General features: G+C 40.1%; 1 protein-coding gene across 4 annotated transcripts in view; it reads left to right on the top strand.

Moving 5' to 3' along the window:
* The window catches only part of smap1 (small ArfGAP 1), a 229,355-nt gene that overhangs the window by 164,709 nt on the left and 39,775 nt on the right, over positions 1 to 24,871 (top strand). For all 4 annotated transcript variants that reach the window (XM_060851895.1, XM_060851879.1, XM_060851887.1 and 1 more), the window contains one exon: positions 16,583 to 16,710. In XM_060851895.1, the coding sequence (XP_060707878.1) occupies positions 16,583 to 16,710 (128 nt within the window). The remainder of the gene's footprint in view (positions 1 to 16,582; positions 16,711 to 24,871) is intronic.

The following is a 24,871-nucleotide window of genomic DNA, read 5'->3' as shown; positions in this document are numbered from 1 at the left end:
GGGCGGAGCTAAAGGCAGCGACCTCTGAAACTACAGCACAATCAGCCGTGGACCGGGTCCGGGCTTTCGAACTTAAGAGAATCACATTGACAAACTAGAGAATCAAGGTCATCGAAAAAATATTCATTTGCTGGGCCTTCCCGAACAGAAAGAGGAAGGCCAGCTTAGTGGTCCTTAAACAGCGGCTTCCACAGCTTTTAAATTTGAAGGGTGCATCAGGCCAGGTAGGGGTCGATTGGGCCTTCCGGGTTGCAATATGCGGGCCAAACTCGAACCAGCCCCACCCCCCCCTCCCGTTCAGTTCCGACTGCAGAGTTATAAGGAGAGGCAGATATTCTTAGAAGCCTCCAGAAATCTTGGAAAAGATCCCCAAGCCATGATCTGTAAAGGATCCAAGATCATGTTATTCCAGGATTTCTCCCCAGCTCTGGTCCAAAAGAGGAAGGCATTTGAGCAAAGAAATGTTTAAGGGACTTAAATATTCAGTACTCCTTGCGTTACCCAGTGACGCTACGCTTTAACCATGAAGGATCCGTGTATAACTTCGGATCGCCGGAAAAGGCTAAGGAATTTTTGGACTCTTAGATAAATTATAAGAGGTCATTGATGTTGGTTTGCTTTCCCCCACTCCGGTTTACACCCCCCCCTCCCCCTTTTTAATATATTAATACCCCTTTTTTTAATCTTACTGTTTAATATTATCTTGAGGGGTGGGGAGAGGGATTTATTTATTTGTTCTCTACTTAACGATTTTCTCTCTCCTCCCCCACCCCCCCACCCCCCTTTCTTTTTAAATTCTATATATATAGACTGGGGGATTTAGTTAATGTTGGTGGGGGGAGGTGGTTATCTTTATCCTATTTTATCTCTGTCTCTAGGAGCAGGGTGGCTTTCGCTTGTTATTTTGTATTATTATATCTAATTATTACTTGTTGAGGTTGTAATTTTATAGTTATATATGTTTATACATGGTATTAACATTACCAGATATATCCAGGTGTTGGTGTGGGTTGGGGGGTAGGGTGCTCACTGTTAATTCTAACTCTGTAGTATACTTGAATTTTCTTCATCCTATTAAGGAGCGCCTGGGTCAAGGGTGGGGCACTGTTGGGAGAGGATATGATGGGCTTTTGGAAAGGAAGTGATACCCCCTGAGAACAAGAGGGAAAATCTCCATTTAAGTATGTTTTTATATTTTTTTATGTAGAAATAGTTTTTTTATTATACTGTTGAGTGTATCAGAGAGCCTTTATTTTTGTGAATTTTATATGCTCTATGCTCAGGATATTCTGGATAGGGTTTGCCATCCCGAGGGGTCTTGGATCTGCCCGGACGATTATGATTGATCAGTCGGTTAAGTGGTGCACCTGGAATGTCAAGGGGAGTAATTTTCCAGTCAAAAGGAAGAAAATATTATCAAACCTCAAGAAAGAAAGAGGTGATATAGCCCTCCTATAGGCGGCATACTTATTGGATAAAGAACACTTGAAATTACGACAGGGTGGATTTGATCAGGTTTTTTTTCTTCTTTGTAGCTCAAAAAGCAGGGGTGTAGTTATTCTTATTTGGAAGAATTTCCCTTTCAAAATCCTAAATCTGATAAAAGATAAATCTGGACGACATATTCTGATTAAAGCCCTTATGAATGGAGAGGAATATGGGATTTAAATTTGTATTGCCCCCCCGACACATCCTTTTAAATTTATAATGGAAGCCTACTCAAAATTGATGGCTCTCTGTGCTCGTCTTACAATTAAAGTCTCCCCTTTATAATTGTATTATGGATCTGGAAATAGATAGGATTCCCAAGAATACTGCAGGAGTATCTCCCAGATCTAGACAATTGATGGATTTGAACAAAGAATTAGGATTAGTAGATGTATGGAATGCCTTCATCCACAGGGCAGAGATTATTCTTTTTACTCCAGTCCACATAAATGTCATACCAGAATAGGTATGTTTTTTGCCCTCTCGATTTTATTTTAAAATTCCATATCATCTGGTAAAATAGAAGTATAGTAATTTCCAATCATGCTGCTGTCTATATGGAAATCGAGGCGAGGCACAATGAGACATCCCCCTGGCATTGGCATATGGACCCCTTCCTGATGAAAGATAGTAAATTTGTAAAGTACTTCTCTCAGGAATTTAAAACTTTTTTTAGAAATTAATTCCAGTACGGCTAGCAACCCATCAATGATGTGGGAGACCATCAAAGCTTACACACTAGGTTTGATCATCTACTACTCAGCGACCCAGAAAAAATTAAAGGGAGAACAACATCATCTGCTCGAAGCTCGCTTAAAAGCAGATGAAACAGCATACGCTGACAGACCTTCTGTTATCAAATTGCAAAGGATTAGGACCGCTGTAAACACCACGCTTACCCAAACGGCTAAGAGGGAAATATTGATGCAAAACAAAGGTTATATGGATTTGGTGATAAACCCAGTAGATACTTTTCTTGTAAAGAAAAAGAAGGCCCCTCAAACTATCACGTCTATCAAGGAAAGTGCGGGTATTTTGACTTATGATCATAAAAGGATTAACGCAATCTTTAGAAAATTTTATTCTGATTTATATAAATCGCAGGATTGCGAAGACAGGACTAGGAGGATGCAGTCATTTTTTAAAAACCTGACCTTTCCAGACCTAACTCTGGAACAGATATCGGTCTTGAATGTTCCCCTAACAATCCAAGGAATACTTGACGCAACAGGCAACTTCAGAGCGGTAAGACACCTGGCCCAGATGGCTTTCAAGCTGAATTCTAAAAAGAATTTACAGGAATATTGGCTGGACCACTTATGGTATGTATAACTATTCATACAGTCAGGGCTGTCTTCTGCCTTCGCTGAAAGAGGCGAATATCTCTCTCATCCTTAAAAAAAAGGAAAGGACCCAGAAGATTGCGCATCATACAGACCAATATCCTTGCTAAATGTAGATTTTAAAATCCTCTCAAGTGTTAGCAATGAGGCTAAAAAGGGTAATGCCACATATCATAAAGGAGGATCAGACGGGGTTTATTAAGGGCCGTAGATCATCCAATAATGTTAGAAGGGTTTTGAATGTGATTCGAGCCTGCCATCAGGGAAAGATACCGGGGTAGTAGTCTCCTTAGACGTGGAAAAGACATTCGATAGGGTTGAATGGTCATATTTGTTTTACACATTGGAAAGGTTTGGAGTTGGAAAGGTGTTTACCAAATGGGTCTCAGCACTGTATAGTGATCCCAAGGCAGTTGTGATTACCAATGGATTAGGCTCGGATAGTTTCAGTGTGGATAGGGGCTGCCGTCAGGGATGTCCTCTTTTGCCATTGCTATTTACGCTAATAATTGAGCCACTAGCAGAAGCTATACGGGCTGACCCTGATATAACAGCCCCCATGATTGGTGTAGGTAAACATTAAAATTACCCTTTATGTAGATGATGTTCTTCCATTTCTCAGTAATCCTTTGAAGTCCGTGCCTCGCTTAATCCAATTATTAATACATTTAGAGTATTTTCAGGCTATAAAATTAATTTCTCAAAATCAGAGGCTATGCCAATGGTTGGCCTTGCTAGTATATCCCACTTATTGGATGGATCCCACTTTCCCTTTCGGTGGTCCCTGGAGAGTTTTTATACTTATGCATTTTTATTACCCCAGTATTTGGTCAGTTATACAAGGCTAACTTTGTGCATTTACTGGAAAGGGTAAGGCAGGACTTCCAGCGATGGGGAGACCTTCCAATTTCTTGGCTAGGTAGAATAGCACTAATTAAAATGAATGTCCTGCCCCGTCTCCTATACCCTGTGAGAATGCTTCCAGTGATGTTGCCAAGACTGACACTATGTAAATTATATGGCTGGTTGGGTTCCTTTATCTGGAATCATAGACAACCCCTCATTAAGCTGAAGAATCTACAGCTTCCACAGGCAAGGGGAGGATTGGATTTCCTAGATTTTAGGAAATATCAGTTAAGTTCCCTATTAAGTTACATAGCTGATTAGGTCTTGTCTGACCCACAATCAATCTGGCTGGACATCGAAGCTTCTCAAGTAAAATGCCCACTTATTAACCTTTTTATTTTCAGACAAGAGGAAAATCATTATGGACCACTGTAAATACAATTAAAGCTTGGGACATAATACGGCAAAATGAGGGCAATTCACATAAAACATCCCTCTATGCACAGATAGTGGGAGCATGGGGATTTCAACCGGGGCTTGCAGATGCCACTTTCAAACTCTGGAGATCCAGGGGATCTGTTTAAAGAAGGGGTCCTGATGTCTTTTGAACAGCTGCATCAGAAATTTGGATTATCTAATGGAATTATCTCTTTCGATACTTCCAAATTCGAGATTACATACAGAAGAAGACTACATTATTAGAGAGTCTTTTTAAATCAGCTAGAGAATGTAGAGTGCTATGGCCAATGGGGGTATCTTCCGTCAGCACTATTTATCATTTATGACATAAAGTATTGGGAGATATGGACAATCTGCTTAAAACATGGGATCAGGATTTGGGACTAGAAATCTCTATAGAAACGTGGAATGACATTTGGAAAAGCGTGAGAAGAATCACCGTGTGCAACAGAACTCAGGCCATTCAGCTGAAGATACTTCATAGGGCCCATATAGCACCGGATCGATTGGCAAAATTTAAAGCAGGAGCATCTCGAATGTGTCCCAAATGTAAAATAGAGGTGGGCACTCTTGTACATTGCTTGTGGACCTGTCATAAGATCCGTAGATATTGGACCAAAGTAGCAAATGCTCTGACAGAAATCAAAGGAACGGAAATTAGAGTGGACCCTGTATCTCTCCTTTTGGGCTTTTCGAACTTACCTTCCCTGGATAGGCACAGGAAGAGATTATTTTCTATTCTTTCTTTCTGTGCAAGGAAAAATATTTTGGTGGCTGAGGGTCCCCCTGAACTTTCAAATTGGCACAGATTAATTATGGAATGTATTCCCCTTGACTTACAAATATGGTGCACCAAAAGACCGTATTATTCCATAAAATATGGCAGCCCTTCTTGAATTATACAAATACAGATATTTCAGCCATCCTAACGAGAGCTTTTATTTAATTGAGATGGCGAACCTTGGTGGTCTGGGGCTCCTTGGGAGAGGAATCCCACACGAATACGGGTTTTGTTACAATTTGATGTTAATACATTCCGAGCATGTATCTCAGTATCCAATTTCTGTGTTATCCGTCGGGTTTTTTTTATCTTATTTGAATAATGTAAGAGACTTAATTATACACTCTGGTTAGTTGTAGGTTATATTAGGAGTTAAGTTTTGTTTTATTTTCTTTTGTTAAATTTTGGTCATTATTTATTTGAGATTTAATTGTATATCAATGTTGATACTTGGGTTTTTTTTATATTTTGTAAACTTGTAAAAATATGTTAAATTTTCAATAAAAATACCTATATAACAAAAGCAAGTAACCAGCTTTGGATCTAACTAAAAAAAGCTGGGATTTTTTCACATGCTCAATTTTTAATGACTTTCAAATCCATGCTCATTCATGTTTCTGGCCAGTCTGGCTTTAAGTGATTGAAATTCACATTTGAAAATGCCAAAACATATCCGAGCTGTGTTGGTGTATGTGTGCCACTAATAAAATAAACCAGAAAAACAGGATAGTTAGAGATAAGCAATAAATGTTCACCTCGCCAGTCATGTTCACATCCCATGAGTGATATTTTTTAAAAATCCTTTCCTTTATAATGACCAGTGTGTTATACTCTGATTTTTAAGCAAGGAAAGAGGTTAGCTAGCTGTTACTACTATCTCAAGATTCAATAACTGCACACTGAAAATTTTCAGTTATTCACACAGGACTCAGGACTGACTCTCTAACAGCATTGATTTGTAAAACGTAGCATAGGCTTGACTGATTTGATTAATGTTGTTAGAGCAGTGAATTGATTAGCTTGATAAGAAAATATTATGGATTTGGGGGAAGAAAATCTTCCTGCACTAGAAATGATGCATTATCCGATGTTAGACTATATCCTTCTGATGCTACATGGATAATGTATCTATTTCTAATCCACCAATCTCACCCTGGACTGGAGAATCCTGGAGCAAAACAATATTTTCTGCTGTTTCTCAATCACAGTTAAAATTTTTTTTGTATTCTATGTCTGTTTTCTCTGACCAATTTTAGCAGTACTGAAATTTCTGTTTTATTCTTCATTGCTTTCTACTTTTATTTCTTTAAACTGTGGAAAAAGCAAAACAAAGTATTTCTTTTTAAAAAGCAATGAGACTAGCTACTCGCAGAGTAAAAGAAAGAAGCTCCATACAAATTGCAGTTAAATTGCAAAGCACTTCAGTTTACTCTGCAGCTGAAATGATAAAATAAGTTTCCTAAAACTAACTTCTCTTTGATGCTTTAGATTTATTGTCACATGTACTCAAGTAAGGTTCAGTGAAAAATGTTTCATGTCACCACACATGGGACCTAGGTACAAAAAAACTCAGGCACAAAGTAGTATCAGAAACAAAGTTTTAACAAGTTAAATGTTGCAGCTCTTCATAGAATAAGTAGAAAATAAAGTTATTGGTAACATTAAAGTCCTCCTCAATATAAACTAGAAAAATCAAGTTAGGAGTTCAAAAGTCTTTGAATGCCTGCTGGGGCCCCAATCTCCTCTGCTTAGCTCGCTCTCTGGAAGATCTCAGCTGCTTGTTCTTACCACCAAGATCTCCTTGATACCAGGAGATCTCCCTCACTGCTCACTCTGCCTGCATCGGGCCGTGTTGTCACTGCTGCTGCTACCTCCAATCTCCCCTTGCTACTTCTGGAACATGCTCAGACGGGACCCACTCACGATATCCGATCTCCCGGGTATGTATTGGGCCACATTGTACGCCAGGCCGAGAGAGTACCGTGAGCTGCTAAAGACTTCAAGGTTTTGTCAATCTAAACTGCTAATTTTAAGAAAGTAATTTTCACTTCAAAATGCACTTGTAAGAAAATGACGTTCAATTTAAAGAAATCTAAGTTGTCTGGTGTAGTGCTTCTAAGAGTTTTTTTAGAAATGTATTAGGCAATTAGTTAATAAAATGTGAAATTGAGAAGAATGAACAATCAACTCTTTTAAGGTTATACTAACAAAGTGTTCTATTTTGATTCATGTGAACCTTCTGCCATTATTTCAGTTGAACCCATAAATGTAAAATGTAATTTTCTTGCCTTAGTTACATGGTGGAACTGAAGGCAAATGTTGGTTTTATAAAGCAGTGTAGATTGGTTTAGATGAAAGTGAGCAGCTAAGTCTTGGTAAGAGTTTATGTGAAGGAGCATTAAAGTTGGTAAAACTAAAAGTAAAAAGGCAAGATCACTTGATTTTACCCATGTAAGCTTTTTGAGCTTTTGAAAAGAACTTCTGTGTTTACTGGGCTTTTTTTTCTTCCCTCTTTGGAGTTCCATTCATAGAATCATAGTGTCATAGAGTCCCCACAGTGCGGAATGTGGCCATTCAGTCCATTGAGTTTGCACTGATTCTCCAAAAAGCATTCCACCCACACCATATCCTTGTAATCCTATGTATACCATGGCTAATCCACCTAGCCTGCACATCACTGGACACTACAGGTCAATTTTTAGCACAACCAATCCAGCATGTCTTTGGACTGTGTGAGAAAACTGGAGCAACCAGTGGAAACCCACACAGATAGGTGCAAACTCCATACAGTCAACCAAGACTGGATTTGAACTCCAGTTCTTGGTGCTGAGAGACAACAGTGCTAACCACTGAGCCACCCTGCTACCTTTGTATAATGGAGAGAAGATCATTGATGTGGCTTGTCATGACACTCGGAATATCTGCTCTGATATCTCAGGACTGAGATGATTGATCTTCAACAACAATCCCATTGCCTTGCGCCACACGTGATTGCAACCAGTAGAGAATCTCCTTCACTGACTCTTCTGATCTAAATTGACGTTTTTGCCTTGATGTCAAACTCAGTGTTCTGAAATCACCTTTGGAAATTCAGTTGATCTGTACGGCTCAGTCATAGAGATGTACAGCATGGAAACAGATCCTTTGGTCCAACCTGTCCATGCCGACCATATATCCAACCCAATCTAGTTCCACCTGCCAGCACCCGGCTCATATCCAAGACACTTGCAGACTGAAATCATGTGAGTCTGGAAGAACCCAAACTGAGCTATCAGCCAGTGTTTAATGAGTAAGTGCTATTTGATTCCTTCCATCACTTTTTGATAGTTGGAAGTAGACCAGGTAGAATTTGGTGAAGTGCCATGGTGGTGATGTTGCTAGATTGGCAATTCCAGGGCCCAAGCTAATCTAGGAATACTAGTGTAGCTTTGAAATTTATACTCCATTGGAATACAATGGTGCTATGAAGGTTTTACGTGAAAGCTGACCTACTTAAATAATGTCATTTAGAGAAGGAGATCTATCGTCATTATGTAGTTTGGCCTATATGTGACTCTAGTAACATAGTTAATTTCTGAAATGGCTTCACAAGCCACTTGTCTCGAGGACAATTGGGGATGGGCATCAAATTCTAGTTTTTCTAAGTACACCACATTGTTTGAAGGAATGAATGATAAAGAATGTCTTTCTTTGAACATGTCATAGCTAGGCACTTACATGCATTGTTGGAATATTCTGTCGTTAGTAGTATCATAACTGTGAATAAAGTTTGAAATAAATGAAAAATTAGTAATAAAGTGATACAGTAAAATTTTCTTCTTACTCATTTAGATCCCAGGCAAGACTTGGATAAATGAGAAGTAGATGCTTTTAAATATGATTTAGTTTCTAATTTACAAGGGCACTGACAGTATCATTTTCATCCCAAATGTGGTATTTATGTTGTAAACAGAATTGTGAATAACTGAGAAACTATAAACTTCTGAGAAATAGCCTAGAGACTGTTGAAAGCATGAGAGTTGGGATGAATAATGGTAAATTGAAAGTTAGAATTATTTAATTTCAGATAAAATGACTGCACAGAAAATATTTCTTTTCAGAAATATTAAACTGATAACTGAAATGAAAATGAAGTCTCATCAGCGATTTAGTTTCTTGATGAATTCTAAGTCATACTTGCAAACCTTTGCTACTAAGTAGCTGTTTCTTAGTATTGATATCTAACACAATTGTATTAAAGAAGTTTAAGTTTCAAAAAAAATTGCTGAAATCATATCATTTTTGCAGTCTTACTCGGATTGTGAGTCTATGCAACCTTTAATTCTAAAACATGAAAAATCCAGAGTTTTTTAAATTAAATAGCTACATGACTCAAATCTTATTTCAACAATATGAATTATGTATTTTAATTTATGTTTGGCCTGCACAGCCTTTTATGTAGATAGTATGTAACTAAAATCCTAGATTATAGTCTTGCAGCAATAATGTCTGAGGGGTCAGCTTTTCATATAAATGGTATGCCTGACATTTCAGTGACAAAGACAAATGTTTTTGTGCAATGAAATCCTATGTCTTTCTAATTTGATTTTGGGATTCAGCATGGAAATACATTTTCCAGAAGGTGGCAACTCCCAAAAATATTGTTTCGTGTTTCTGCTCTGAAACCCATGGAATTTACATAACACCTTCCATAACCACTGAAGGTTCCAATACATCAAAATAGACTAAATCTCATGGTTATTATATAGGAAAGATGACAGCCAATTAGCACATATCTGGTTCCCACAACAGCATGTGGTGATGACCAGATAATCATTTTTTTGATGTTGATTGAGAGATAAGTATTGGGGAGAACTTGTCTGTTCTTCAAAGTAGTGACATGGATTATTTATGTTCAATTGTGTGGACTGATCTGTTTAACTTTTCCCTTGAAAGGTGGCAACCCCTCAGTATTGTGTTAGTATCTCATTTTTTTGTGGTACTGTCCTTTCCTTTGAGCCAGGAGGCCCAAGTTCAAGTCCCACATGCTCCAGAAGTGTGTAATAATGTCTGAACAGATTGATTAGAAAGTATTTAAAGGGATTAGATTCTGGTCCTGGAAAGGAACCTAAAACTAAGCTTGTGACTTCTTCATAAAAGAGCTAATAACTGACCCACATTATTTTCAAAATTGAGGTTTGAACATTTGAATTGCTAGCTTGCAAATGAGTTGAATTTCTGAGGGTAATATTTAAACCAATCATTTTTTGTTTTGGGTACTATTAATGTTGTAAACTACAAATACCTGATTCAGTTATTCATGCAGGTTTTGATTTGATAAATTTGAATTCCTTAAAGAGGCTACCAATGATTCTGGTTTGATCAGGACTAATGCATTTTGTGCAGGTTCTGTTTTGCCCAGAGCTTTTTTTGCCTCCCTTATTTACAACAGTTGAAATTCTGTGTGACAAAATAATTGATCTGTTCCATAAAGATGCTTTTCTCCTCCACCACCTCTGGCAGTGCATTCTACATACTTAGCACCCTCTGTGTAAAAGAACTTACTTTTCACACCACCTTTAAACTGATCTCCTTTTACATTAAATCTATGTGCCCTTGTAATTGACATTTCTATCCTGGTAAAAATATTCCAACTATCAATTCTTTCCAAACCTGTCATAATTTTTTAAACTTCTATAGGACACACTTGGTTTGTTTTCACTTGAACAATCTGTCCTCCTAATACCCTCCCAAACCAGATAACATCCTGGTAAGCTATTTATGTACTCTCTCCATAGCCTTCACATCCTCTTTGGAGTTGTGCCCAGAACTGTGTACACAGTTTCAATGTGGCCAACTAAAGTTCTGTACAGATGTAATATGTCTTGCCAATTTTAATACTCTATGCCCTGACTGGTGAAGGCAAGCTATGCCTTTTTGACCACCTTATCCACTTGTGTTATCACTTTCAGGGGACTGTGGGCCTACATCCCTCTGAATGTGGACGTCACTAAGGGTTATGTCATTCATTGTATTATGCCCTCCTGCATTAGATCTCCTAAAATGCATTGCTTGTGTTTGTCTGGATTGAACGCTATCTGTTATTTCTCCATCCAGGTTTTCAGTATATCCATATCCTGTTGTATCCTCTGACAAATCTCCTCACTATCTGCTGCTCACCCAAGCTTTGTGTTATCTGCAAACTTTCTAAATCAGGTCACCAACATTTTCCTCTTCGGTTCCAGTACTAATCCCTGTGGAACATTACTGTTCACAGTCTCCAGTCTGAAATTAGTTAAAAATCACACCTGATGAAGGAGCAGCGCTCTGAAAGCTAGTGTTTCCAAATAAACCTGTTGGACTATAACCTGGTCTTGTGTGATTTCTAACTTTGTACACCTCAGTCCAACACCAGCGTCTCCAAATCATGCCCTGACTGAAAAAATACCCTTTCACTGCTAATCTGTCTTCTGTATCCATCTTACCATCTCACTGTGGATCCTATGTGACCTCACCTTCTTGTCAGCCTGCTATGGGGGACTTTGGCCCTCAGTGAGCCTTTTGACATATACAAAACGTCTACTACCCTGCCCTCATTAATCATCTTTGTCACTTAGAGCAACATGGAACAGTACAGCACAGGAACGCACCCTTTGACCCACGATGTTGTGCTGAACAACATCGTGGGCCAAAGGGTGCGTTCCTGTGTTGTACTGTTGAACTCATCCCTTTTGCTTGTCCTTGGTTCATACCCCTTCATTCCTTGCACATTAATGTGCTTATTTGAAAGCCCTTTAAATGCACTTATTGCATTTGTCTTCTCCACTACTCCTGTCAGCACATTCCAGACACCTACCATAGTGTTTTTTTAAAAAAAACTTGCCCCTCACATCTCCTTTGAACTTTACCAACCCCCTCAATGAAATGCATGCCCCATAGAATTGGGAGAAAGTTTCTGACCATCCCCCTCCATCTATGCATCTCATAATTATATAGACTTCTGTCAAGTTGCCCTCAGCTTCTGCTGCTCCAGAGAAAACGTGAGTTTCTTTTTAGCCTCTAATCCAGACAGTATTCTGGTAAATCTCCTCTGCATTCTCTCCAAAGCCTCTACATCCATCCTGTAACGTGGTGACCAGAATTGAACACAATACTCCTTGTAGGCCCATTAAACGTTTATATATAGCTGCAAAATCCTGACTCGTACTCAATTCTCTGATCAATAAAGGCAAGCATGCTATACGCTGCCTTTACCATCCTCGGTAATTGTGTGGCCACTTTTAGGAACTATGGACTTGAGCCCCAAGATCGCTCTGTACATCATCTCCTCAAAAATTAGTTAAATGTGGTCTGCCCTGGACAAAGCCATGCTGTCTATCTGTAATTAGGCCATGGTTTTCCAGATGTGCATAAATGCTATTCCTAAGAATCTTCAGTGAATCAATGTGACACTCAACAATTGTATAACTTCCTGAAATTTCCCTCTTTCAATAGAGTTACTCACTAGCCACCAGTGACCCTCTGGTGGCTAGAGAGGATACAACGATGTTGGTCAAAGCCCCAACAATCTCTTCTCTTGCCTCTGTCAATAATCTGGAGTGAATCCCATTGGACACTGAACTAATCCACCTTACTGCTCTTCAAGAGACTGAACATCACTTAGAGTCATAGAGATGTACAGCATGGAAGCAGGCCCTTCAGTCCAACCCGTCCATGCCGACCAGATATCCCAACCCAATCTAGTCCTACCTGCCAGCACCCAGCCCATATCCCTCCAAACCATTCCTATTCATATACCCATCCAAATGCCTCTTAAATGTTGCAATTGTACCAGCCTCCTCTGGCAGCTCATTCCATACACGTACCACCCTCTGTGTGAAAAAGTTGCCCCTTAGGTCTCTTTTATATCTTTCCCCTCTGTCCTCTAGTTCTGGACTCCTGACCCCAGAGAAAATACTTTATTTATCCTATCTATGCACCTCATAATTTTGTAAATCTCTATAAGGTCACCTCTCAGCCTCTGATGCTCCAGGGAAAACAGCCCCAGACTGTTTAGCCTCTCCCTGTAGCTCACATCCTCCAACCCTGGCAACATCCTTGTAAATCTTTTCTGAACTCTTTCAAGTTTCACAACATCTTTCCGATAGGAAGGAGAACAGAATTGCACACAATATTCCAACAGTGGCCTAACCAATGTCCTGTACAGCCGCAACATGACCTCCCAACTCTTGTACTCAATACTCTGACCAATAAAGGAAAGCAAACCAAATGCCTTTGTCACTATCCTATCTACCTGCGACTCCACTTTCAAGGAGCTATGAACCTGCACTCCAAAGTGTTGTTCAGCAACACTCCCTAGGACCTTACCATTAAGTGTATAAGTCCTGCTAAGATTTGCTTTCCCAAAATGCAGTACCTCGCATTTATATGAATTAAACTCCATCTACCACTTCTCAGCTCACTGGCGCATCTGATCCAGATCCGGTTGTAATCTGAGATAACCCTCTTTGCTGTCCACTACACCTCCAATTTTGGTGACATCTGCAAACTTACCAACTGTACCTCTTATGCTCGCATCCAAATCATTTATGTAAATGACAAAAAGTAGAGAGCCCAGCATCGATCCTTGTGGCATTCCACTGGTCACAGGCCTCCAGTCTGAAAAACAATCCTCCACCACCACCCTCTGTCTTCTACCTTTGAGCCAGTTCTGCATCCAAATGGCTAGTTCTCCCTGTATTCCATGAGGTCTAACCTTCATAATCGGTCTCCCATGGGGAACCTTGGCGAATGCCTTACTGAAGTCCACATAGGTCACATCTACTGCTCTGCCCTCCTCAATTCTTTGTTACTTCAAAAAACTCAATCAACTTTGTGAGGCATGATTTCCCACTCACAAAGCCATGTTGACTATCCCGAATCAGTCCTTGCCTTTCCAAATACATGTACATCCTGTCCCTCAGGATTCCCTCCAACAACTTGCCCACCACCGACATCAGGCTCACCGGTCTATAGTTCCCTGGCTTGGCATTACTGCCCTTCTTAAACAGTGGCACCATGTTTGCCAACCTCCAGTCTCTGGCACCTCACCTGTGACTCTCGATAATACAAATATCTCAGCAAGAGGCACAGCAATCACTTCTCTAGCTTCCCAGAGTTCTCTTTTACACCTGATCAGGTCCTGGAGATTTATCCACTTTTAACCGTTTCAAGACATCCAGCACTTCCTCCTCTGTAATCTGGGCATTTTGCAAGATGTCCCCATTTATTCTCTATCTTCCATATCTTTTTCCACAGTAAATACTGATGCAAAATATTCATTTAGTATCTCCCCCATTTTCTGTGGCTCCACACAAAGGCCGCCTTGCTGATCTTTGAGGGGCCCTATTCTCTCCCTAATTACCCTTTTGTCCTTTTAATGTATTTGTAAAAACCCTTTGGATTCTCCTTAATTCTATTTGCCAAAGCTATCTCATGTCCTCTTTTTGCCCTCCTGATTTCCCTCTTAGTTTACTCCTACTTTCTTTATACTCTTCTAAGGATTCACTCGATCTATCCTGTTTATACCTGACACATGCTTCCTTCTTTTTCTTAACCAAATCCTCAATTTCTTTAGTCATCCAGCATTCCATATACCTACCAGCCTTCCCTTTCATCCTGATAGGAATATACTTTCTCTGAATTCTTATCTCATTTCTGAAGACTTCCCATTTTCCAGCCATCCCTTTACCTGTGAACATCTGCCTCCAATCAGCTTTCTAAAGTTCTTGCCTAATACCGTCAAAATTAGCCTTTCTCCAATTTAGAACTTCAACTTTTAGATCTGGTCTATCCTTTTCCATCACGATTTTAAAAACAATAGAATTATGGTCGCTGGCCCCAAAGTGCTCCCCCACTGACACCTCAGTCACCTGCCCTGCCTTATTTCTCCAGAATTAGGTCAAGTTTTTCACCTTCTCAAGTAGCTACATCCACATACTGAATCAGAAACTTGTCTTGTACGCACTTAAGAAATTCCTCTCCATCTAAACCTTTAACACTATGGCAGTCCAGTCAATGTTTGGAAAGTTAAAATCCCCTTCCATAACTACCCTATTATTCTTACAGACAGCTGAAATCTCCTTACAAGTTTGTTTGTCAATTTCCCTCTGGCTACTGGGGGATCTATAATACAATCCCAATAAGGTGATCATCATTTTCGTCTTTCTCAGTTCCACCCAAATAACGTCCCTGGATGTATTTCTGGGAATATCCTCCCTCAGCACAGCTGTAATGCTATCCTTATCAAAAATGCCACTCCCCATCTTTCATGCCTCCCTTTCTATCCTTCCTGTAGCATTTGTATCCTGGAATATTAAGCTGCCAATCCTGCCCATCCTGAGCCATGTTTCCGCAATTGCTATGATATCCCAGTCCCATGTTTCTAACCATGCCCTGAGTTCATCTGCCTTCCCTGTTAGGCCCCTTGCATTGAAATAATTAATTTATTAGTCCTACCTTTGTCCCTGTCTGCCCTAACTGTTTGACTCGCTTCTGTTCTCAGCTGTACCCGTCTCAGATCGATCTCTTTCCTCACTATCTCCCTGGGTCCCACCCCCCTTCCCCCACCTTACTAGTTTAAATCCTCCCAAGCAGTTCTAGCAAATTTCCCTGCCAGTGTATTAGTCCCCTTCCAATTTAGGTGCAATCCATCCTTCTTGTACAGGTCACTTCTACCCCAAAAGAGATTCCAATGATCCAAAAATGTGAATCCTTCTCCCATACATCAGCTCCTCAGCCATGCATTCATCTGCTCTATCCTCCTATTCCTGCCCTCAGTATATAGATCACGTCCACTGCTCTGCCTTTGTCAATCCTCTTTGTTATTCCAAAAAAACTCAATCAAGTGAGTGAGACATGATTTCTCATGCACAAAGCAGTATTGACTATTCTTAATCAGTCCTTGCCTTTCTAAAGTATATGTAAATTTTGTCCCTCAGGATCCCTTCCCAATAACTAGTCCACCATTGATGTCAGGCTCCCCGGTCTATAGTTTGCTGGCTTTTCTTTACCTTTCTTTAATCGTGGTACCACATAAGCCAACCTCCAGTCTTTCAGCAGCTCATTTGTGACTGTTGACACAAATATCTCAACAAGTGTCTCAGCAATCACTTCCCTAGCTTCCCCCAAATTTCTAGGGTATACCTGATCAGCTCTTGGGGATTTATCTACTTTTATGCATTTTTAAGACATCCAGCACCACCGCCTCTGCAATAGGGGCATTTTTCAACATGTCCCGTATTTATTTCTCCAGCCTCCATACCCTTCTCCACAGTAAACAAAATTCAGAAAAATGATGGAGAAACTCAGCAGGTCTGCATCTGTGGAGAGAGAAAGAGTTAATGTTTCTAGTTCAGAGTTCTGCTCAAGAGTCTTTATAATTGATACAAAGCTTTTGTTTCACTTCCTACACATGCTGCCAGATGTGGGGTTTTCCAGCATTTTTTGTTTGTATCCTGAAAAATAGTAGCTTTCAAACCCAAAGGGCAGAGTGTTGATGTCATCTTATTTCAAATGTTAATTAGAATTATCATTTCCAATTAGCTTTGTAGGTTGTTCCAAAAAAATATTTGGGATAAAAGATGTATCCTCTGATTTGGTTTCCTGTCAACGTTGATGAGTTTGCATTGTCTTTTGTTTTAATTAGATACTCCAATTGAAGTTCCTGCTGCTAATGGCAGTGCTACTTCAAGTACAAGATTGAATGAAGATCTTGATATATTTGGCCCTATGATTTCCAATCCTCTTCCAACATCTGATTCACAGCTGCATCAGGTAAAATTTTAGCATTCTCATGTAGTCGCTTTATTATGTTTCCCCAATTTTTTGGAAATGGGGGGCAACAATGGAGGGGGAATCTGTTGGCTAGTTTATTTTTGTTCACTTGTCTAAATCACAAACTCAATTGTGCTAATTATTGACTTTGTCTTATCTTGAAGCATTTTAAACTTTGTTTAAGTACAGTACCTAAACAGAGCAGGTTTATGGCAGATTTATTTTTAGTATAATGTTTGAGATGATTTGCCTTTTCCTGTGAAGGCTGAATAGCTAATTTGTAATGGTTGGAGGTGGGAAGTTTTGATTAAGGAAACATTAAGCTTTCACTTCACGTATGCTTTGCTTTAATAAAATTCCAGATGGTTCTCCTATAACACCGTAGTTGCATTCCAGCAAAACCTCGCTTAATAGAAAGTCACTTAATGGAAATAATGGGGCCTATGGGGAAAAATTAGTTTCACTGGTCTGCCCCTAACCTATCACTCACGATTGCACAAAAATTACCCAAAATTCTAAAGCAAAGTATGCCACCATCTGCATGAAGATTGAAATCCTATGTATTAATGACAAAAGTAAACTTAACACAGTACATTTAAAAAATGTCAAGGCTGCTATCTATACTGTACCTCTCACAGAAAGCTACTGTGCAGACAGCTAGCATTGAAGCATGCGCAGAATGGCACAGAGACTTTGACGTGGACTCATCGGCATTGCCTGTGGGAGAACAAATGGGCCTGAATCGATCAGTACTGAAAATTTGCTGCTGGAAAAGTGCACAGGTCAGGCAGCATCCAAGGAGCAAGAGAATCAACGTTTCGGGATGAACCCTCCTTTCAGGAATTTTTGAAACGTCGATTCTCCTGCTCCTTGAATGCTGCCTGACCTGCTGCGCTTTTCCAGTAACACATTTTCAGCTCTGATCCCCAGCATCTGCAGTCCTCACTTTGTCCCTGAATCGATCAGTACTCTGTCAAAAACTTCTGCCTTCAGCTAGTTGGTGTGGTTGTAGCTATAAATTCCAGCCTACCTTTGCAATCAAATTTACTCTCATCAATTGTTCTTCTTTAGCAGTGAAAAAGTGGAAATGTCATTGATTTGGATCAGATCTAGATTTCTATTCTTCCTCCTCTACATGTAGAAGCTGTGCAACTTAATATTTAGTTAATGTTCCCTCCTGTTTGAGTGTGGTTTGTGCATCCCATAAAAATGTATTCATTTATATACCCTGGCAAATGAAGAAAATCTCTTCAACTGTGACTTTGTACAAGTTCCTGAAAGGATTTGCACTAAAACTTTATGCATAAAGCTATTTTTAAAAATCTTTGGTAGGACATGGGTGAGGCCGACTGGGCAGCATCTATTGCTTGTCTCTCGTTGCCCTTGTGAAGGTGGTGGTGAGCTGCTTCCTTCAGCTGCTGCAGTCCATTTTCTACAAATTGATCCATAATGCTTTTAGAGGGGGAATTCCAGGATTTTGACCCAGCTATCAACCCCGATAAGAATCTGAGTCAATGGGAACAGCGTTCAAATATCAATTATGTTTCGTAGGCACTAGTTATGAAAGAATGGTTGCATCTAGCATTTTAAGTAATGAGAATGCAGAAGCTGCTGAGTATGTCGTCTTGGATAAGTTTTCCGATCCTACTCAATTTGCCTTAGAATCCCCTGGCATTGCAGTAATGTAGGGTCCTAAATTATTTCTTTTGTTAAGTTATTGAATTCTCCATTCTCAGGGCTAAGATTCCACTTCTACTAAGGAATATACCTTCATACATTCATCATTTTTGTCAGGGCAACTTTAATCTCAACTCAATTATTTTTTCGTTTCAAATGGTTAAAAAGTAGTCACCAAAGGTTTGCAAGGCAGGTTTTGTCTCTTATTGTATCTCAGTTGGAAAGGTGATGCTCTGTAACAGTGCATTTTCACATTACAGTTTCCCTCTGCATGCTGTAATGCTGTTCTTTGTTTCTCAGTTAGTACTATATTCTTTGATTCTCCCTTACAACTCACCAATTTAAACGATGCATGATTAAGAAAATGATCTGAAAAGAACGGACAGTGTTACATAGAAAAATACAGCGCAGTCCAGGCCCTTTGGCCCTCGATGTTGCACCGATCCAAGCCCACCTAACCTACACTAGCCCACTACCCTCCATACGTCTATCCAATACCCGTTTAAATGCCCATAAAGAGGGAGAGTCCACCACTGCTACTGGCAGGGCATTCCATGAACTCACGACTCGCTGAGTAAAGAATCTGCCTCTAACATCTGTCCTATCCCTACCACCCCTTAATTTAAAGCTATGCCCCCTCATAATAGTTGACTCCATACGTGGAAAGAGAACTGTCAGCAACATGAATAGTGAAGTTATATGTTATATGGCAGAGTAATTTTTAATCTTTGCAAAGTGATCACTTAGCTACCCCATAAGTATTCGAGTAAACAAAAAAAATGTACTTAATAGACAAATTAAATTGATTTGGTTCTAGGACATTATCTACCTTTTTTTATGGTGATATTTAGTGATTGTTCATATTTGAGTGTAAACAATGAGAGTGAGTTTAACCCTGGAACCACAGCAGAGCCAAGTCTTGATCCCCATCATCCACATATGCATTTATCATGAATTATTAGCCACTGTTCAGGAGAAAGAGACCTTGAATTTCTCTGAAAGGAATTGCAGATCAATTGTAGGTAAATCTGAGAGTATCCTATTCTGTATACAGTCACGCAGACAGAAACAGACCCTACAGACAGAAACAGACCATTCAGTCAGCTCATCCATGCTGACCAGGTTTCCCAAACTAAACTAGTCCCATTTGCCTGCATTTGGCCAAAATTCATTTAAACCTTTCCTATTTATGTACCTGTCAATTTCTTTTAAATGTTGTAATTGTACGCATCAGTTCTTCAGACCATAGAGTTTCAAAGAAGTAATTTTGCAGTTTGAATAGTTCATGAAAATAAGAACATGTGAATTGTCTTGCAATGTTCAGTAAGTTTGCTAAATAGCAAATGTTGTCACCTTAAAAATATTGTACAACCTGTGACAATCCGTTTTCCAGTACCTTTAAAAGTTTTTTTAATAGCCATTGGCATGAGGGATTCAGTTATGGGCTGAAAGATATGTTGCTGGAAAAGCGCAGCAGGTCAGGCAGCATCCAAGGAGCAGGAGAATCGACGTTTCGAGCATAAGCCCTTCTTCAGTTATGGGTTAGGAATTCACAGTGAAATCATTCAGGATCTCAAGTAGGTTTCCAACAATGGGCAATATTAATATGTTTGGTTCCAGAAGATAGATTCCATTTTATCATTTCCAGGAAACTTAAAGCCAGACTCAAACTAGCTCAATAGCAAACAAGTAGTTATGGCTTTGTATACTTGGGGAACAGAGATTAGCAGGCCTAGTAGGACAAAGGATGCACATACAAAATAAAGATAGTCCATTTATGACATTGGCAACAGCAATTATGATAAATATAGAAGCTTGTGTAAATTTGAACAAGTGCAAATGTTCATTTTTGTAAAAAAAAAGTTATGTACATTTTATCATTATTGATAATATAAATATTTTAAATTTATTTGTGTTCTTGGTGAGTGAACATCGAAAATAGATACAGGAGCAGGTCTTTTGGCCCTGTTGAGCCTGCACCACCATTCAATATGATCATCCCACTCCCACTTTCTGTCCGTGCCCCTTGATCCCTTTAGCCACAAAGGACACGTCCAGCTTTCTCTATATCTAATGATCTGGTCCCTACAGCTTTCTGTGGTGGTGACTTCCGTAGGTTCACAATTCTGAGTGAAGGAATGCTTGCTCATTTCAGTCCTGAGTGTCTTACTGTTTAATCATAGATTGTGGCGCCTAGTTCTGAACTTCCTCAATATCAGGACTGTTCTTTTCCCCCATCTGGCCTGTCCAGTCCTATCTGGATGTTGTATGTTCCTATGTGATCCCCTCCCATTCTTCCAAATTCCGGTGAGTACAAACCCAGTTGATTCAGTGTCAGTACTGCCATCCCATGAATCAGTGTGGGGATCTTAACTGGGCTCCCTCAGTAGCAAGCATATCTTTACTTCGATTAGGTGGTACAGTGGCTCAATTGTTTGCACTGCTGTTACAGCGCCAGGGACCTGGGTTCACTTCCAGGCTCAGATGACTATCTGTGTGGAATTTGCATATTCTCTCCGTGTTTTTCCTCTGCATGCTCTGGTTTCCCTTCTCAATCGAAAGATAAGGTGAATTGGCCATGGGAAATTGTCCATAGTGTTCAAGGGTATGTAGGTTAGGTGCTTTAGTCAGGAAAAATGTAGCGTTTTAGGGTAGGGGAATGGGTCTGGATGGGATACTCTTCGGAGGATTGGTGTGGATTTGTTGGGCCAAATGGTCTGATTCCACACTAGGGATTCTGTATTCTATGAAAACTGCACACAATACTCAAGATGTGGCTTTACCAAGGCCCTGTATAACTGCAGCAAAACATCCCACTCCTGTACTGAAATCCTGTCATTATGAAGGCCAGCAGCTTTCCTCACTGCCTGCTGCACCTGCATGCCAGCAATTATTTGGCAACTATTCTACTACGACACCCAGGTCTCATTGCACCTCACCTTTTCCTGAACTGCCTCCATTCGGATAATAATTTGCCTTCCCGTTTTTTGACTCCTGTTTATCCACATAATTTTGCAATTGCCAAGTATTTGCCCACTCAGCCAACCTGTCCAAATCAACCTGCAACCTCTTAACATCGTCCTCACTTTCCACACTGCCACCCAGCTTAGTGTTATCTGCCAATTTGGAGATATTACATTCAATTTCGTTATCCAAATTGTTAATGTGTATTGTGTACAGCTGGTGTTCCAGTATTGAACCCTGCTGTACCTCACTTGTTACTGCCTGCCACTCTGAAAAGAACCCATTTATTCCACTATCTGCATACTGTCTGCCAACCAGTTCTCTATCCTCATCAATTCATTACCTCTAATACAATGACCTTTAATTTTACTTACTAATCTCTTGTGTGGAACCTTGACAAAAGCCTTTGAAAGTCCAGATGCACAACACCCATTGATTCACCCATGTCTAACGTACAGGATACATACTCAGAAAATTTCAGAATATGTCAAGCATGATTTTTCATTAGTGATTCCATGCTGACTTGGACGAATCCTGTCACTGCTTTCCAAATGCTCAGTTATTATACCCTTATTAAGTGACTCTAGCAATTTCTCTACCACCGATGTCAAGACTAAACTGACATTTTCTCTCTGTACAGAATGCTGAAAAATGATCACCAATGCATGCACTATTTCTAGGGCCACTTCCTTAAGTACAATGGAATGCAGGGCATCAAGCCTTAGAGACTTATCAAGTTTTAATCCCATCAATTTCCCTAGTACCACTTCCTGGCTAATAAGGATTTCCTTCAGTTCCTCCCTCATGCTTGACCCTCTGTCCCTCAGCATTTAGGGAAGGTTATTTGTGTCTTCAGTAAAGACCGATCCAAATTATTTGTTCAACTGGCCTGCTATCTGTTTGTTATCCATTATGAAGGCGCCTGATTTTAACTGTAAGGGACCAACGTTTTTCTTCAGTCCTTTTTCTCTTCACATAACTATAGAAGCTTTTGCAGTCAGTTTTTGTTTTCTGCAAGCTTACATTCATTCCCTGTTTTGCCATTCTGATGCCTTTGTTCTCTGGATTTTAAATTTCTCCCAGTCCTCAGGTTTGCTGCTTTTTCTGGCCAATTTATATGCCTCCTCTTTGGTTTTAACACTATCCCTGATTTCTCTTTTTAGTCATGGTTGAGCCACCTTCCCTGTTTTAGTATTATGCCAGATAGGGATGTGCAGTTATTGAAGTTTATCCATATGTTCTTTACATGTCAATGATTGCCTATCCAACATCAACTCCATAAATCTCCTTGACCAGCTTATTCTAGCCAATGCATGCCTTATACCATCAAAGTTAGGTTTTTCAGAGTTCAGGACCCTAGTTTCAGATTTAACTGTCATTCTTCATCTTAATGTAGAAGTCTACCATGTTATAGTCCCTGTTCCTTAAAGGACCTCGAACAACAACGTTGCTAATTAATCCTCTCTCATTACACAATACCCAGTCTACCATGGCCTGCGCTCTCGTTGGTTCCTCAACATATTGGTCGAGGAAACCATCCCAGATACGTTCCAGGAAATCCTTCTCCATCGCATTACTTCAAGTTTGGTTAGTCCAATCAATATGCAGATTGAGGTCACCCATAATAACTTCTGTACCCTTATTGCACGCACCTCAAATTTCCTGTTTGATGCCATCCTCAACCTCACAACTACTGTTGGGTGGTCTACACAATTCCCACTAACAATCTTTTTCCTTTGGTGTTCTGCAGCTCCACCCATACATATCCCACATCATCCAGGCTAATGTCCTCCCTTTACTATTGTTTTAATCTCCTCCCTAACCACCACTTTTTCTGTCTATCTTCCTGAAAATGAAATATCCAGATGTTGAGTTTGCATGCTTGGTCACTCTATCATGGTGTAATGTGGCCCTTTATTATTTTCTTTTTTTGCTTTCTCTGTCTTTCACTTTCCCCCTTCCCACCTTTTGTTTCTGTCCCCACGTTACTTCCCTCCAAATTCCTCCATTGGAACCAATGCGGTCTGAGCAAACATTCCCCACCTCAGGCACATTGGTTCTTGCCCTGCCTAGTGCAGACTGTCTAGTTTGCACGAGCCTCACCTCCCCAAGAACCAGTTCTAACGACCCAAGAATTTGAATCCCTCCCTTTTGCACTGCCCCTCAAATCTTGGATTCATCTTATCTATCCTGTCATTCCTATTCTGACTAGCACATGGTAGTGATAGCACTAAGTGAGGTGATGGTCTAATAGTGTTATTGCTCTTCTGTTAATCTGGAGACTTGGGTTCGAATCCCTCCATGACAGAAAGCTGAATGTCAGGAAAATCCCATCAGGTTCACTAATCTCCTTTAGGGAAGAAAATGGCCGTCCTCACCTGGCCTCGTCTACACATGACTCCAGACCCACAGTAATGTGATTGACTCTTAACATTTAGGGGTGAGCAATAAATGCTGCCTTGGCTGGTGATGCCCACATATTCTAACTGTATAAAACAAAATCCCCAAGATGACTACCTTTCGAGGTCCTACATTTTAGTTCAAATCCTAATTGCCTTGTTCAGGTTGTAGGGCCTCATCCTATTTTTCTTGCCTGTATCATTGGTACCTACATGTTGGCCTCCTGAATGTCCTGCTTCAAGACTTCCTGTCCTTTGCACCAGAGAGGCAAAATATCATCCTGGACACTCGTTTGTGACCCCAAAAATACTTATCTACTCCTCTTACAATTAAATTCCCTATCATTATAGCATTGCCCTCTTTTTCCTGCTCTTCTGTGTAGTAGAGCCAGCCACACTACTATGAACCTGGCTGATGCTACTTTGCCCCGTTGAGCCATCTCTCCCAGCAGTATCCATAACAGTTTGTCTGTTTTGGACGGAGATGACTACAGAGAGTCCCTGCGCAGCCCCCTTATTTTCTTGTTGGTCACCTTGTAAAACTATTAACTGAGGCTTTGTTCAAGTACCTTGCAGAACAGTACCTGCTTCTTTCAGTTTCTAGTAGATGGCTAGTTGTTTATTTTCTATCTAACTATTTTCATACCTTTTTTTCATAATTTGGCAGCCAGGTTTGCTAGTGCTACAAGGGAGGATTAAACTAGATTGGCTGGGAAGTGGGATCCTCAACAGCAGGGAGGCAAATGTGATGCTAATGGAGGTAACAATAATCAGAAATAGTAAGTTGAAGAGACAGGTAAGGCTGGAACATGATAGAGAACAATGAATGTCTGTTGGATTAAATTGCATCCATTGCCATACAAGGTAAGGTCGATGAACTCCGGGCATGGTTTGGTACGTGGGATTGGGATAACACAGCCATTACAGAAATATGACTGAGGGAGGGACAGGACTGATAGCTTAATGTGTGGGGATAGAGGTTGTGGAAAGACTGGATGGGGGATTGTGTTTTTGATTCAGGCAAGTATCACAGCAGTAATCAGAGATGAAATACCTGAAGGATCATCCAGTGAGCTTTGGGGTTGGAGCTGAGAAATAAGAGGATTGTGACATCATTGGGA

Source organism: Hemiscyllium ocellatum, chromosome 3 (genome assembly GCF_020745735.1).
Source record: "Hemiscyllium ocellatum isolate sHemOce1 chromosome 3, sHemOce1.pat.X.cur, whole genome shotgun sequence".
NCBI lineage: Eukaryota > Metazoa > Chordata > Chondrichthyes > Orectolobiformes > Hemiscylliidae > Hemiscyllium > Hemiscyllium ocellatum.
The sequence above is the reverse complement of the archived record's forward strand: the minus strand, read 5'-3'. Positions and strand labels throughout refer to the sequence as shown.